The sequence below is a fragment of the Staurois parvus genome, unplaced genomic scaffold, assembly GCF_062004578.1.
Source record: "Staurois parvus isolate SC_StPar_1 unplaced genomic scaffold, SC_StPar_1.0 ptg000652l, whole genome shotgun sequence".
NCBI lineage: Eukaryota > Metazoa > Chordata > Amphibia > Anura > Ranidae > Staurois > Staurois parvus.
In genome coordinates, this window is record NW_028318448.1 from 1,797,745 (window position 1) to 1,811,420 (window position 13,676).

The 13,676-nt window shown below is 46.8% G+C and overlaps 1 protein-coding gene across 1 annotated transcript in view; it reads left to right on the top strand.

Moving 5' to 3' along the window:
- COL21A1 (collagen type XXI alpha 1 chain) overlaps window positions 1-13,676 on the top strand; it is a 276,488-nt gene that overhangs the window by 120,331 nt on the left and 142,481 nt on the right. The window contains exon 8 of the mRNA XM_089694136.1: window positions 6,169-6,177. Within this exon, the coding sequence (XP_089550262.1) occupies window positions 6,169-6,177 (9 nt within the window). The remainder of the gene's footprint in view (window positions 1-6,168; window positions 6,178-13,676) is intronic.

Consider the following 13,676-nt stretch of genomic DNA (forward strand, 5'->3'; position numbering starts at 1 on the left):
GTTTCTATATTGGTTGGTTAGGGTGTGATTTTCTAAATACAGTATATATACATGAAAGTTAATTTACACTGTATTCCAGATTACCAGTGTTCACATAAATAGAACTATAGTCAAAATAAAAGTCATCAGCAAACTTGCTTTACATCAGGCTATGTGCGCTGGTGATAAATGTTTTGTAATGAATCTGCTCTTTGATAACACGTGTGGCCACTGGCAAACAAAGTTTGATATACCCAAACCTTCAAATGCACAATATCGTGCAGTGTAAATGCAGCTCCAGTGGATATAACAAAAACATGCAAGTAAATAAGCAGTGTTCAATGTGCCAAATGTGAGGTCTCTCTTAAATCAAAGTCCATTTATACTCAGATAAAAAAGATCTTTCACCATCCAGTAGATCCTTGTAGTGTTACAAAAACACCTAATGCCACCACATTAATCAAATACACACTCACCAGACCAAAAGCTGTAACAAGCAGAGCAGGCACAGCATGTTTCTCAGGTACAAATCCTCCCCAGGTGTATGCAATTCCAAGCTGGAATCACTCCTCTTAGGCAGCAGCAAAAGGCAACTCTCGCTGTAGCCTAATGCAGACCATAGACGGGTCAAAAAAAAATCGGCCGATTTTCGCACCATTAGTGGGTTAATTGGTCGGCCGTTTGTCGGGGTTTTGGCACCTTTCTTTTATCGGTAAAGTTGGAAAAAATCGTCCGATTTTGCCGATCGCCCGATTTTCCTGGCAATGATGGGCAAATCGGCCGATCGTTTTACCGATAAAAAAATCTGCGCATGAGCAGTGACCTGCAAGAAGAAGAAAAAGAAAAATAAGAAGAAGAATAAGAAGAAAAGAAGAAGAAAAAGAAGAAGAAAAGGAAGAAGAAAAAGAAGAATTCCAGACCACTATTATATTTGCCATGAAAAAGTCTTGCGGTTGCAACAATGTATCTATTTGTATCCGAATAAAAACATCTGTATCCGAAATTGATACAAATGGATACTTTGTTGCAACCGCAATACTTTTTCATGTCAAATATAATAGCGGAGCTCTCTGCAAGGGACAGAAGTAATTAAATGCCGGCCGTAGACGGGACGAAAATCGGACGTTTTTTTTTTACCATTGGTGGTAACGTCGGCCTATTGAACGGCCGATTTTTTTTTTTTTTTTTTTTAACGGCTGGTTTTCGACCCGTCTATGGCCTGCATTACTCTGAGTCTCAGTGTTGACATCACACCATGGCATGATTCTGGGTCATTAGTGGCACTCTCCGTGAATTTTTACTGTTTTTTCACTGTTGCATTGTTTTAACTGGATGACTGGCTCTGTTCTACAATAGGCCTTTATTTAACCCCTTGGCGCCGGCGCCTCCTGGCCTTTTAAGGGTTCCAGAAGCCTGGAGGCAGGGCAGGGTTTTAGGGTCATGTGACTGCCGTGATTCGCTGTCACAGTGGTCACAAGATCGGGAAAAGTCCCAATCGAAAGAGGAGATAGGGACCTTTCTGTGAGTATCGAATGTGTGTGCTGTGAGCACACAGGGCGCGTGCTTTAAGCACATATGCTTTTATTTTAATAGAACGCAAATGTGCAGCTGCTCGGCGTCTAGGCCCAGATGCCAGGAGGCCATATATTTGCGTTTGGTGGGCGCCAAGAGGTTAAACTACAACACTATCACTGGCTTTCTGTTGGCTCCTTGATGAGCTCTATCTCTTCCAGTGGTAATTGCCTTTTGCTGCTAAGAGGAGGGATTCCAGAGTGGAAGTGCATTCACTTGTGGAAGATTTGTGCCTAAGAAACATGCTGTGTTTGCTGTATTTATTGCAGATCATAGTCTGGTGAGCGTGCTTTTGATTAGGGTGGTGGCACTCTGTATTTTCATTACACTACAAGGATCTACTGGATGGTGGAAGATCTTTTTTATCTGAGTATGGTGTATGTTTATTAAGCAGAGATCATTTATCTCATTTCAGTTCTCAGGGAAAAATCTTCTCCTCTGTCCCCCTGTTTATAAAGCAGAGAACATTTATTCTCAGAAGGAGAAAAGGAGAACAGCTGAGATCTGTGTAGAAGGGGGGGGGGGGGGGGGGCTGCCTGTGATCTCCTGAGATAATTGTGTGATTACAGATCACCTGAGTTTAAACAATGAAACCAAAGTTAAAAAGGCCATGCAGTGACATAAAAATAATAAACACTGACCACTGGTACTTTTTAATGCACATTTTGGCACATTCTTTAAATGTGTATTTTGGCTCCTTTTTATTGTGCATTTTAGCATTACTTTATGTGCATTTTGCTGTATTTTAACATGCTGTATTTTTTTAACATGCATTTTGATGTGGTTTTTTTTAATGTGCATTTTGGTGCTTTTCTAAACACACATTTAGGTGTTTTACGCACATTTTGGCACAGGTTATTTTACCATGCATTTTGGTGTGGTTTGTAACACACATTTTGGCACTTTTCTTAGCATGTATTTTGCCACTTTATTAAAGTGCATTTTGATTTGTTTTTTTATGCATATTTTGGCAAACTGCACATCTGCTAGCAACTTTTGGGCGCCATTAACAAATAATGGCACCACAAACATGGCATGCATTTTGCATGCGTTTCCAGAACACACACAAAAAACATTTGCCAAAATACATATTAAAAAAAGCACCAAAATGCACATAAAAATTTCAACTCACATTTTTTCTTTAAATGTGTGTTGAAAAAGTAGCAAAATGTTTGTTAAAAACTGCACCAAAATGTGCATTAAAAAGGACCAAAAAAGCCAAACTGAACCATTTTCGGGCATGGAGTGTTGTGTGTTTTTTCAATGCAAGAGTACAATCCAAACGCACACATTCCTGCGTTAAAAATGGCTGTGTGTCTAAGTGGGTGCTGCAGCGACCATTGGCTGGAACTGAACAGAATCAGCAAGGGAGAATGTCACCAACACACCGAGGATCACCAATATGGGTCCAAAAGTTTTAATGAACGAACACATAGTTACAGCAAGGCAACGTTTCGGAGTCTCGAAGGACCCTTTCATCAGGCATGTGACACATGGAGATATTTTAAAGAGATGGCCAGTGAGATCTCCAGAACTAACCTTCATAAACTGGCCAGCTCTATAAACGTTCATGACAGAAGGGTGTGTCCTGTGATGAGAAGAAAATGTTCTTCGCTCCTCCGCTTCATAAACTGGCACACCTGAGAGATTAGCAGTGATCATCAGGATCTCAGCTTTTCTCTCTTTCATTAACGGACACCTATATAAGGACTTTGATATAAGGGAGACTTCATGATCGTCACATTGATCACTATTTATATATGTTGTGTGCTTTTGTTATATTCACTGGTGCTACATCATTTCACAATATTGTATGTATTTTTGACTTTGGACAGCAGCAGTGCTTAAGCTGAGGGTTTCTTGGTGATGATGCAATAAAAGGAAGAATTCCTATCTCTTTGAAGAGCATTAGTATATTTTCAACCTCTGTTATATTAATTTCTGGTGTGACATTGTGTATTGGGGCCACACACTTATTTGGGTAGTATCCCCAGCACTTTGTTTACATGTCTGGGGATTCCTGGCCATGTAAGCAAATGTGCAAGTGATGACGGTGCTTGCTAGGGACATGGTGGGTGCAAGTACCCACTGATTCCTTAGGAACCATTGACAGTGAGAAGCTGTCACATATTGAAGTGGTAGAAAAAACGCTTTCTATGCTTGACTCCCACTGAACTGGGACAAACAGGCAAGCATTCGGGCATTCATCCGAATGCCAGAACAGCCAAAGTTTGGTCCGAACCTGGAATCACACTAAACAATTGGCTCATCCCTGGTAACATAATACTATAATTCACACCACAAATGTAAGTTGTTATGCACTTTGACTTTCTTTGTACATGTAAAAGGATGTGGTACTACATTCAGTTTGCTCTTCTGATGCTTCCAAATGTGTTGGGACATTTCTTTAACATTATTCTTGGACTTGTTTAGTCTATTGTGCCACTTTTTGGTATCACATTGCTATTACATTTGGTGCTGGTCATATGTTTTTTGCAGGTATGGATACGTGCTACATCCTTTTTTATCAAAAGGGCTTGAGCAATTTTGGTGTAGTAGATAATTATATTAGTGGTTACTTTGTTTACAATAATTGCATTGAAGAAATAGGATTATTTAATAACTGGATGTTTGCCTTAACTGAAATTAGTCTCAGTGATCCTGGCTTCAAAGAATTAGGTAAAAATGGGATGTAAAGTAAATCAAGTAAACTTTTACACCATTTCATTTTTTATGGATAGTATTAGCAGTACATTTCTTGAGTTGCTCTGTCATGTACTAGAGCTAACAATTTGGCATGAAGAACCTTTGTCATATTATCCTTTAAAGTGGTTGTAAATAGTGTTGGGCTGTATGTTTGTGTGTTCGCCCACCACGCCCACAATGCACTGCACCATGACAGTGCGTTGTGATTGGCCAAAGCAATGCAGCTGACCACAGGTCATGATGACGCCACTGGGGGGTGGGGGTGACCTGTCATCCCGGCACAGGAGCCAGCATAAAGAGTGGACCGTTTTTCTTTTTTTGGGTCGGCAGTGACAGCAGGCATCATGATTGTTGTTGGATCTACTTTGGAGGACATTTTTTTCACTTTTATTTGTGAATGGGTAGTGGCACCTTGTACCTTATACTCATTCACATGGATGGGAGGCCATGATCTGGGGGCCCCCTTGTTAAAGGGGAGTTCCAGATTCCGATAAGCTCCCCACCCGCAGACCTACACAACTACCTCTGGCATGGTTGTGGGGAAGAGGCCCTTGTCCCCATCAACATGGGGACAAAGTGCTTTGGGGGGAGCCCCCTGCCGCAAACCATTCCCCCATGTTCAGGGCATGTGGCCTGGTATGATTCATGAGGGGGGGTGCTCGCTCGTCCCCCCCCCCTTCCTGACCTGCTGGGCTGCATGCTCGGATAATAGTCTGGTATAGATTTTGGAGGGACCCACATGCCATTTTTAAAAAAAGTTTGGGGTGACTCCACACTTTTTTTTTTAATTGCCAGGCAAAGCCACCAATTCTTTTTAAACCCCGCTGACAGCTGAAACAATAAAAAATGTTTTTAGTAAGTGTACGGTATCTTACCGCATACTCAGGTGCGGTAAGATACCGCTTAGTAAATTATCCCCTCTGTTCAAAGTTCACAGTCAAACTTTTGTTATGTTTGAATGAACAGAATAAGAGGTGTTCAGTCCATCACTAGTTGTAAAGTCTTATGGGTGTAAAAAACCTTCTGTGTGCAGCAGCCCCCTCAGCCCCCCTAATACTTTCCTTAGCCCTTTCTGAACCCAGTGATATGCATTAGTGCCTCAGCTGTTCCGGGACTCTACCTCCTCACTGGCTGAGACAGCAGCAGGAGCCAAGGTCAATCACAGCCAGTGAACCAATGAGGAGAGAGTGGGGACAGGTCTGAGACATGCTCTGTATGTAAATGGACATGAAGAACAGGGGCTTGGGAGCTCCCATAGCAAGCTGTTCGCTCTGGGCGCACTCTGCAAGAGGACCCAGGAAAGCTGACGAGGGACCCAAAAAAGAGGAGCATTGGGACTGCTTTGTGCAAAAACACTGCACAGAGCAAGTATGACATGTTTGTTATTATTCTTGAATATCACTTTAAAGTAGACCCTTATATATACTCAGTGAAGTGACGAGTCTCAGTTGATAGACAGAGATGAAGCAAATTTTCCAACATATGTTGTACCTGTTTATATGCAGCCCTGTCTCCTCTATACTCTCCAAAAACACACAGATCAAAGGTTTTTCTTCAGCAACAAAAGCCAGGGGGTGAGGATCTAACATTACACATTGCACAGCATAGAGAGGGGATCATAGAGAGTATAATCTGAAACCTGAGTGGAGGGCTTGAACACACCCTTATCTACACCATTTCATAGGGAAACATGCACAGCAGAGTCAATCAACTTCTGTCTGTTGGGGGGGGGGGGGGGCGGGGGCATCCCACACAAATTAGGAGTTTAACTTAATATACATTTGCTCTTGTTTTATATATTTTTTCACTGTTTTGGTTACCGTCAGCAATAAGGTGTAAAATAAAATGGTAATGTATATATTCTTTATGTACAAATGTACAATAATGTTTTGTTGCTTTTCTCTGTTGCAGAATGGGGAGGTATGTTGTTTCTTACTTCAGGCAGTAACAAGGTAATATTTTTTGTTTGACTATGAAAGGACAAAAACATTACAGGTAATGGTAAAAAAAATACAAACAGTTACCTGCTTTGTTCACTGCACTCAATATATTCATATTATCGTGTTCTGCTAACACCTTTTTATCAAGGAACAAATGTGCTGAAATTTTTCTAGGCATTTTTTTTTTTGGTCATTGCACATGAATTACTGTATGCATCTCTAAAGATGCATATCAGCATGTGGTGTAGTATGAGTGCAGATGCGCATCAACCAATGCATACAGGCTGCATTCCCTTATATGATAAATTTCAGTTGTCATATACACACATTAGGCTCAATTTACTGAGCTAACATCCAGGATAAAGATCCTTATTTTCAGCTGAGTGCAATGAGGTTTGAAAATTATAGTCACATGACTTTTTGTGTCAGGAATCACACATCTGGAAGCATATGAGTACCATTCAGTACAGACTGTGAAATCCTCTCTTTAGCAATGTTGCCTGAGTACATCATGATGTGTGCTGAATAATCCATTTCTGGGAGAAAGGTTACTCATTTGGCCCATGGTGGTCAGTAACAGCTTGTTTCCCCTCAAAGATAGATACAAATACAGGGTTCGAGCACATTGCTGGAAATAGGATTTTCCTTCAATTAATGTAACGCGTTGTTAGCATTTTTTATAGGCTACAGAGACAAATGTTTTGTTTTTAGAGAAAATGCAGTTATAGTTAGCCAAAGACAGAAGAATGTCTTGTGACAATGAGAGTTCTGGATATCTCTAATCTGCTTGGGACCATTGCAGTGTGATTGCACGTAGAGAAGCTGTACAAATCCAAATCCTCTAATTATGAACATTCCTTGCACAAATTGGCCACTTGAGATTTTTGGAAAAAGTTTTTTAATCACAAATTGTTGAAAACTTTTCACAGCTACTAAAATTATTACAAATGAGTGTTTAAACAAGTTGATATGTAGAATACCCGGATATGATATGTAAATAACATGAGATGAAGACCTCAGACAATGTCCTATGAGGGATGTGCAAACTCTAGGTTAAATCTCTCTAACTGGGTTCCAATTGGATAATATGCTTCTTTTTTGTGTTTTTGTGGGTCCTAGATTTTTGGCTACAATTCAATGGCTCACTGACAGCTCCACTGCCCTTTTATTGATTCAGAAGATTATACAATGTAGACATATTGTCTTTTAGGATCATTTGTAGTCTTAAGGATTCCAGAATTCATGTGTGAGTTTAAAAATTTAGGACAGAATTAAAAATTGCTCTGCATTGGAGAGGTTATAGTTAGAGATGAGCGAAGAAATGAAAAATTCGATTCGACTGATTCGGCGAATTCGTGGACAATATTCGATTCGAGTCGAATAAATTCGCTGTGAATTTAACTTAAAAAAGGGTGTTTCTAGGCTTCAGAGAGACTTAATATTAGTGCAGAACACTGTACCTTTAATTTAAATGCCCTTGGAGTCTGCTGGGGAAGAGAAATAATACTGTCTGTCAGTATGACATGCAGATGAGTGCCGTCGATCTTAGAATCACTGCACACTTCACTCCTTTGGCCAGTCACGGGGCCAAAACCAGTGTTTGGAGCCACAGTGTGGCGGTGGAGGCAGCAGCAATGGGAGGCCATACAGCAACCTATGACAAAATGGAAACCAGCAGGAGCGTGAGGAGACCTGAAAGTGGCACATGGCAGAGTGGGAGCAATGGGAGGCGGTACAGGGACCCAGGTCACACGGTGGGCCCAGCAGCAGCGTGACCAGGCGGTACGGGGGCCCATGGCCGATATGGGGCTTGGTGGCACCAATGGAAGGCCTGTAATCTGCCAGCAACCTATGACAAAATGGACAACCGCAGGAGTGTGAGGAGATTTCAAAGTGGCACATGGCAGAGTGGAAGCAATGGGAGGCCGTACAGGGACCCAGGTCACACTGTGGGACCAGCATCAGCGTGAACAGGCGGTACGGGGGCCCATGGCCGATTTGACCTCATTCATCCCATAGTCCTGCCGACTCACGAATAGCGTGGCCTCCTCAAAGGGCCTGAGCAAGCGCAGGTGTCACACATGAGCTGACAATGGCTGACATCTAAGTTACACAGGGAGTACCTTTATCCGCTTTTAACATCAGGAAATCTGTGATGGCCTTTAGCTGTTCGTAAAGGCGGTCTAACATATGTAGGGTTGAATTACACCTTGTTGCAACGTCACAGCATGAGGAGTCGGTACGGGGGCCCATGGCAGATTACATGTCTGGCAGCAGCAATGGGAGGCCCGTAATCTGCCAGCACCCTATGTCAAAAAATTTAACACACCAGCAGTGTGAAGAGACCTGAAAGTGGCACATGGCAGCAGAGTGTGGCGATGGAGACAGCAGCAATGGGAGGCCGTACAGGGACCCATGAGAGACTCTGGACTTGGCAGCAGCATGAGGAGGCGGTATATAGGGGCCCATGGCAGATTAGGGGCCTGGCAGCAGCTATGTGAGGCCCGTAATCTGCCTGCACCCTATGTCAAAAAATTAAACACACCAGCAGTGTGAAGAGACCTGAAAGTGGCACATGGCAGAGTGTGGCGATGGAGACAGCAGCAATGGGAGGCCGTACAGGGACCCATGACAGACTCTAGACTTGGCAGCAGCATGAGGAGGCGGTATATAGGGGCCCATGGCAGATTAGGGGCCTGGCAGCAGCTATGTGAGGCCCGTAATCTGCCTGCACCCTATGTCAAAAAATTTAACACACCAGCAGTGTGAAGAGACCTGAAAGTGGCACATGGCAGCAGAGTGTGGCGATGGAGACAGCAGCAATGGGAGGCCGTACAGGGACCCATGAGAGACTCTGGACTTGGCAGCAGCATGAGGAGGCGGTATATAGGGGCCCATGGCAGATTAGGGGCCTGGCAGCAGCTATGTGAGGCCCGTAATCTGCCTGCACCCTATGTCAAAAAATTTAACACACCAGCAGTGTGAAGAGACCTGAAAGTGGCACATGGCAGCAGAGTGTGGCGATGGAGACAGCAGCAATGGGAGGCCGTACAGGGACCCATGAGAGACTCTGGACTTGGCAGCAGCATGAGGAGGCGGTATATAGGGGCCCATGGCAGATTAGGGGCCTGGCAGCAGCTATGTGAGGCCCGTAATCTGCCTGCACCCTATGTCAAAAAATTTAACACACCAGCAGTGTGAAGAGACCTGAAAGTGGCACATGGCAGCAGAGTGTGGCGATGGAGACAGCAGCAATGGGAGGCCGTACAGGGACCCATGAGAGACTCTGGACTTGGCAGCAGCATGAGGAGGCGGTATATAGGGGCCCATGGCAGATTAGGGGCCTGGCAGCAGCTATGTGAGGCCCGTAATCTGCCTGCACCCTATGTCAAAAAATTAAACACACCAGCAGTATGAAGAGACCTGAAAGTGGCACATGGCAGAGTGTGGCGATGGAGACAGCAGCAATGGGAGGCCGTACAGGGACCCATGACAGACTCTAGACTTGGCAGCAGCATGAGGAGGCGGTATATAGGGGCCCATGGCAGATTAGGGGCCTGGCAGCAGCTATGTGAGGCCCGTAATCTGCCTGCACCCTATGTCAAAAAATTTAACACACCAGCAGTGTGAAGAGACCTGAAAGTGGCACATGGCAGAGTGTGGCGATGGAGACAGCAGCAATGGGAGGCCGTACAGGGACCCATGACAGACTCTAGACTTGGCAGCAGCATGAGGAGGCGGTATATAGGGGCCCATGGCAGATTAGGGGCCTGGCAGCAGCTATGTGAGGCCCGTAATCTGCCTGCACCCTATGTCAAAAAATTTAACACACCAGCAGTGTGAAGAGACCTGAAAGTGGCACATGGCAGCAGAGTGTGGCGATGGAGACAGCAGCAATGGGAGGCCGTACAGGGACCCATGAGAGACTCTGGACTTGGCAGCAGCATGAGGAGGCGGTATATAGGGGCCCATGGCAGATTAGGGGCCTGGCAGCAGCTATGTGAGGCCCGTAATCTGCCTGCACCCTATGTCAAAAAATTAAATACACCAGCAGTATGAAGAGACCTGAAAGTGGCACATGGCAGAGTGTGGCGATGGAGACAGCAGCAATGGGAGGCCGTACAGGGACCCATGACAGACTCTAGACTTGGCAGCAGCATGAGGAGGCGGTATATAGGGGCCCATGGCAGATTAGGGGCCTGGCAGCAGCTATGTGAGGCCCGTAATCTGCCTGCACCCTATGTCAAAAAATTAAACACACCAGCAGTGTGAAGAGACCTGAAAGTGGCACATGGCAGAGTGTGGCGATGGAGACAGCAGCAATGGGAGGCCGTACAGGGACCCATGACAGACTCTAGACTTGGCAGCAGCATGAGGAGGCGGTATATAGGGGCCCATGGCAGATTAGGGGCCTGGCAGCAGCTATGTGAGGCCCGTAATCTGCCTGCACCCTATGTCAAAAAATTTAACACACCAGCAGTGTGAAGAGACCTGAAAGTGGCACATGGCAGCAGAGTGTGGCGATGGAGACAGCAGCAATGGGAGGCCGTACAGGGACCCATGAGAGACTCTGGACTTGGCAGCAGCATGAGGAGGCGGTATATAGGGGCCCATGGCAGATTAGGGGCCTGGCAGCAGCTATGTGAGGCCCGTAATCTGCCTGCACCCTATGTCAAAAAATTTAACACACCAGCAGTGTGAAGAGACCTGAAAGTGGCACATGGCAGAGTGTGGCGATGGAGACAGCAGCAATGGGAGGCCGTACAGGGACCCATGAGAGACTCTGGACTTGGCAGCAGCATGAGGAGGCGGTATATAGGGGCCCATGGCAGATTAGGGGCCTGGCAGCAGCTATGTGAGGCCCGTAATCTGCCTGCACCCTATGTCAAAAAATTAAACACACCAGCAGTGTGAAGAGACCTGAAAGTGGCACATGGCAGAGTGTGGCGATGGAGACAGCAGCAATGGGAGGCCGTACAGGGACCCATGACAGACTCTAGACTTGGCAGCAGCATGAGGAGGCGGTATATAGGGGCCCATGGCAGATTAGGGGCCTGGCAGCAGCTATGTGAGGCCCGTAATCTGCCTGCACCCTATGTCAAAAAATTTAACACACCAGCAGTGTGAAGAGACCTGAAAGTGGCACATGGCAGCAGAGTGTGGCGATGGAGACAGCAGCAATGGGAGGCCGTACAGGGACCCATGACAGACTCTAGACTTGGCAGCAGCATGAGGAGGCGGTATATAGGGGCCCATGGCAGATTAGGGGCCTGGCAGCAGCTATGTGAGGCCCGTAATCTGCCTGCACCCTATGTCAAAAAATTTAACACACCAGCAGTGTGAAGAGACCTGAAAGTGGCACATGGCAGCAGAGTGTGGCGATGGAGACAGCAGCAATGGGAGGCCGTACAGGGACCCATGACAGACTCTAGACTTGGCAGCAGCATGAGGAGGCGGTATATAGGGGCCCATGGCAGATTAGGGGCCTGGCAGCAGCTATGTGAGGCCCGTAATCTGCCTGCACCCTATGTCAAAAAATTTAACACACCAGCAGTGTGAAGAGACCTGAAAGTGGCACATGGCAGCAGAGTGTGGCGATGGAGACAGCAGCAATGGGAGGCCGTACAGGGACCCATGAGAGACTCTGGACTTGGCAGCAGCATGAGGAGGCGGTATATAGGGGCCCATGGCAGATTAGGGGCCTGGCAGCAGCTATGTGAGGCCCGTAATCTGCCTGCACCCTATGTCAAAAAATTAAACACACCAGCAGTGTGAAGAGACCTGAAAGTGGCACATGGCAGAGTGTGGCGATGGAGACAGCAGCAATGGGAGGCCGTACAGGGACCCATGACAGACTCTAGACTTGGCAGCAGCATGAGGAGGCGGTATATAGGGGCCCATGGCAGATTAGGGGCCTGGCAGCAGCTATGTGAGGCCCGTAATCTGCCTGCACCCTATGTCAAAAAATTTAACACACCAGCAGTGTGAAGAGACCTGAAAGTGGCACATGGCAGCAGAGTGTGGCGATGGAGACAGCAGCAATGGGAGGCCGTACAGGGACCCATGACAGACTCTAGACTTGGCAGCAGCATGAGGAGGCGGTATATAGGGGCCCATGGCAGATTAGGGGCCTGGCAGCAGCTATGTGAGGCCCGTAATCTGCCTGCACCCTATGTCAAAAAATTAAACACACCAGCAGTGTGAAGAGACCTGAAAGTGGCACATGGCAGAGTGTGGCGATGGAGACAGCAGCAATGGGAGGCCGTACAGGGACCCATGACAGACTCTAGACTTGGCAGCAGCATGAGGAGGCGGTATATAGGGGCCCATGGCAGATTAGGGGCCTGGCAGCAGCTATGTGAGGCCCGTAATCTGCCTGCACCCTATGTCAAAAAATTTAACACACCAGCAGTGTGAAGAGACCTGAAAGTGGCACATGGCAGCAGAGTGTGGCGATGGAGACAGCAGCAATGGGAGGCCGTACAGGGACCCATGAGAGACTCTGGACTTGGCAGCAGCATGAGGAGGCGGTATATAGGGGCCCATGGCAGATTAGGGGCCTGGCAGCAGCTATGTGAGGCCCGTAATCTGCCTGCACCCTATGTCAAAAAATTTAACACACCAGCAGTGTGAAGAGACCTGAAAGTGGCACATGGCAGCAGAGTGTGGCGATGGAGACAGCAGCAATGGGAGGCCGTACAGGGACCCATGACAGACTCTAGACTTGGCAGCAGCATGAGGAGGCGGTATATAGGGGCCCATGGCAGATTAGGGGCCTGGCAGCAGCTATGTGAGGCCCGTAATCTGCCTGCACCCTATGTCAAAAAATTAAACACACCAGCAGTGTGAAGAGACCTGAAAGTGGCACATGGCAGAGTGTGGCGATGGAGACAGCAGCAATGGGAGGCCGTACAGGGACCCATGACAGACTCTAGACTTGGCAGCAGCATGAGGAGGCGGTATATAGGGGCCCATGGCAGATTAGGGGCCTGGCAGCAGCTATGTGAGGCCCGTAATCTGCCTGCACCCTATGTCAAAAAATTTAACACACCAGCAGTGTGAAGAGACCTGAAAGTGGCACATGGCAGAGTGTGGCGATGGAGACAGCAGCAATGGGAGGCCGTACAGGGACCCATGACAGACTCTAGACTTGGCAGCAGCATGAGGAGGCGGTATATAGGGGCCCATGGCAGATTAGGGGCCTGGCAGCAGCTATGTGAGGCCCGTAATCTGCCTGCACCCTATGTCAAAAAATTTAACACACCAGCAGTGTGAAGAGACCTGAAAGTGGCACATGGCAGCAGAGTGTGGCGATGGAGACAGCAGCAATGGGAGGCCGTACAGGGACCCATGAGAGACTCTGGACTTGGCAGCAGCATGAGGAGGCGGTATATAGGGGCCCATGGCAGATTAGGGGCCTGGCAGCAGCTATGTGAGGCCCGTAATCTGCCTGCACCCTATGTCAAAAAATTAAACACA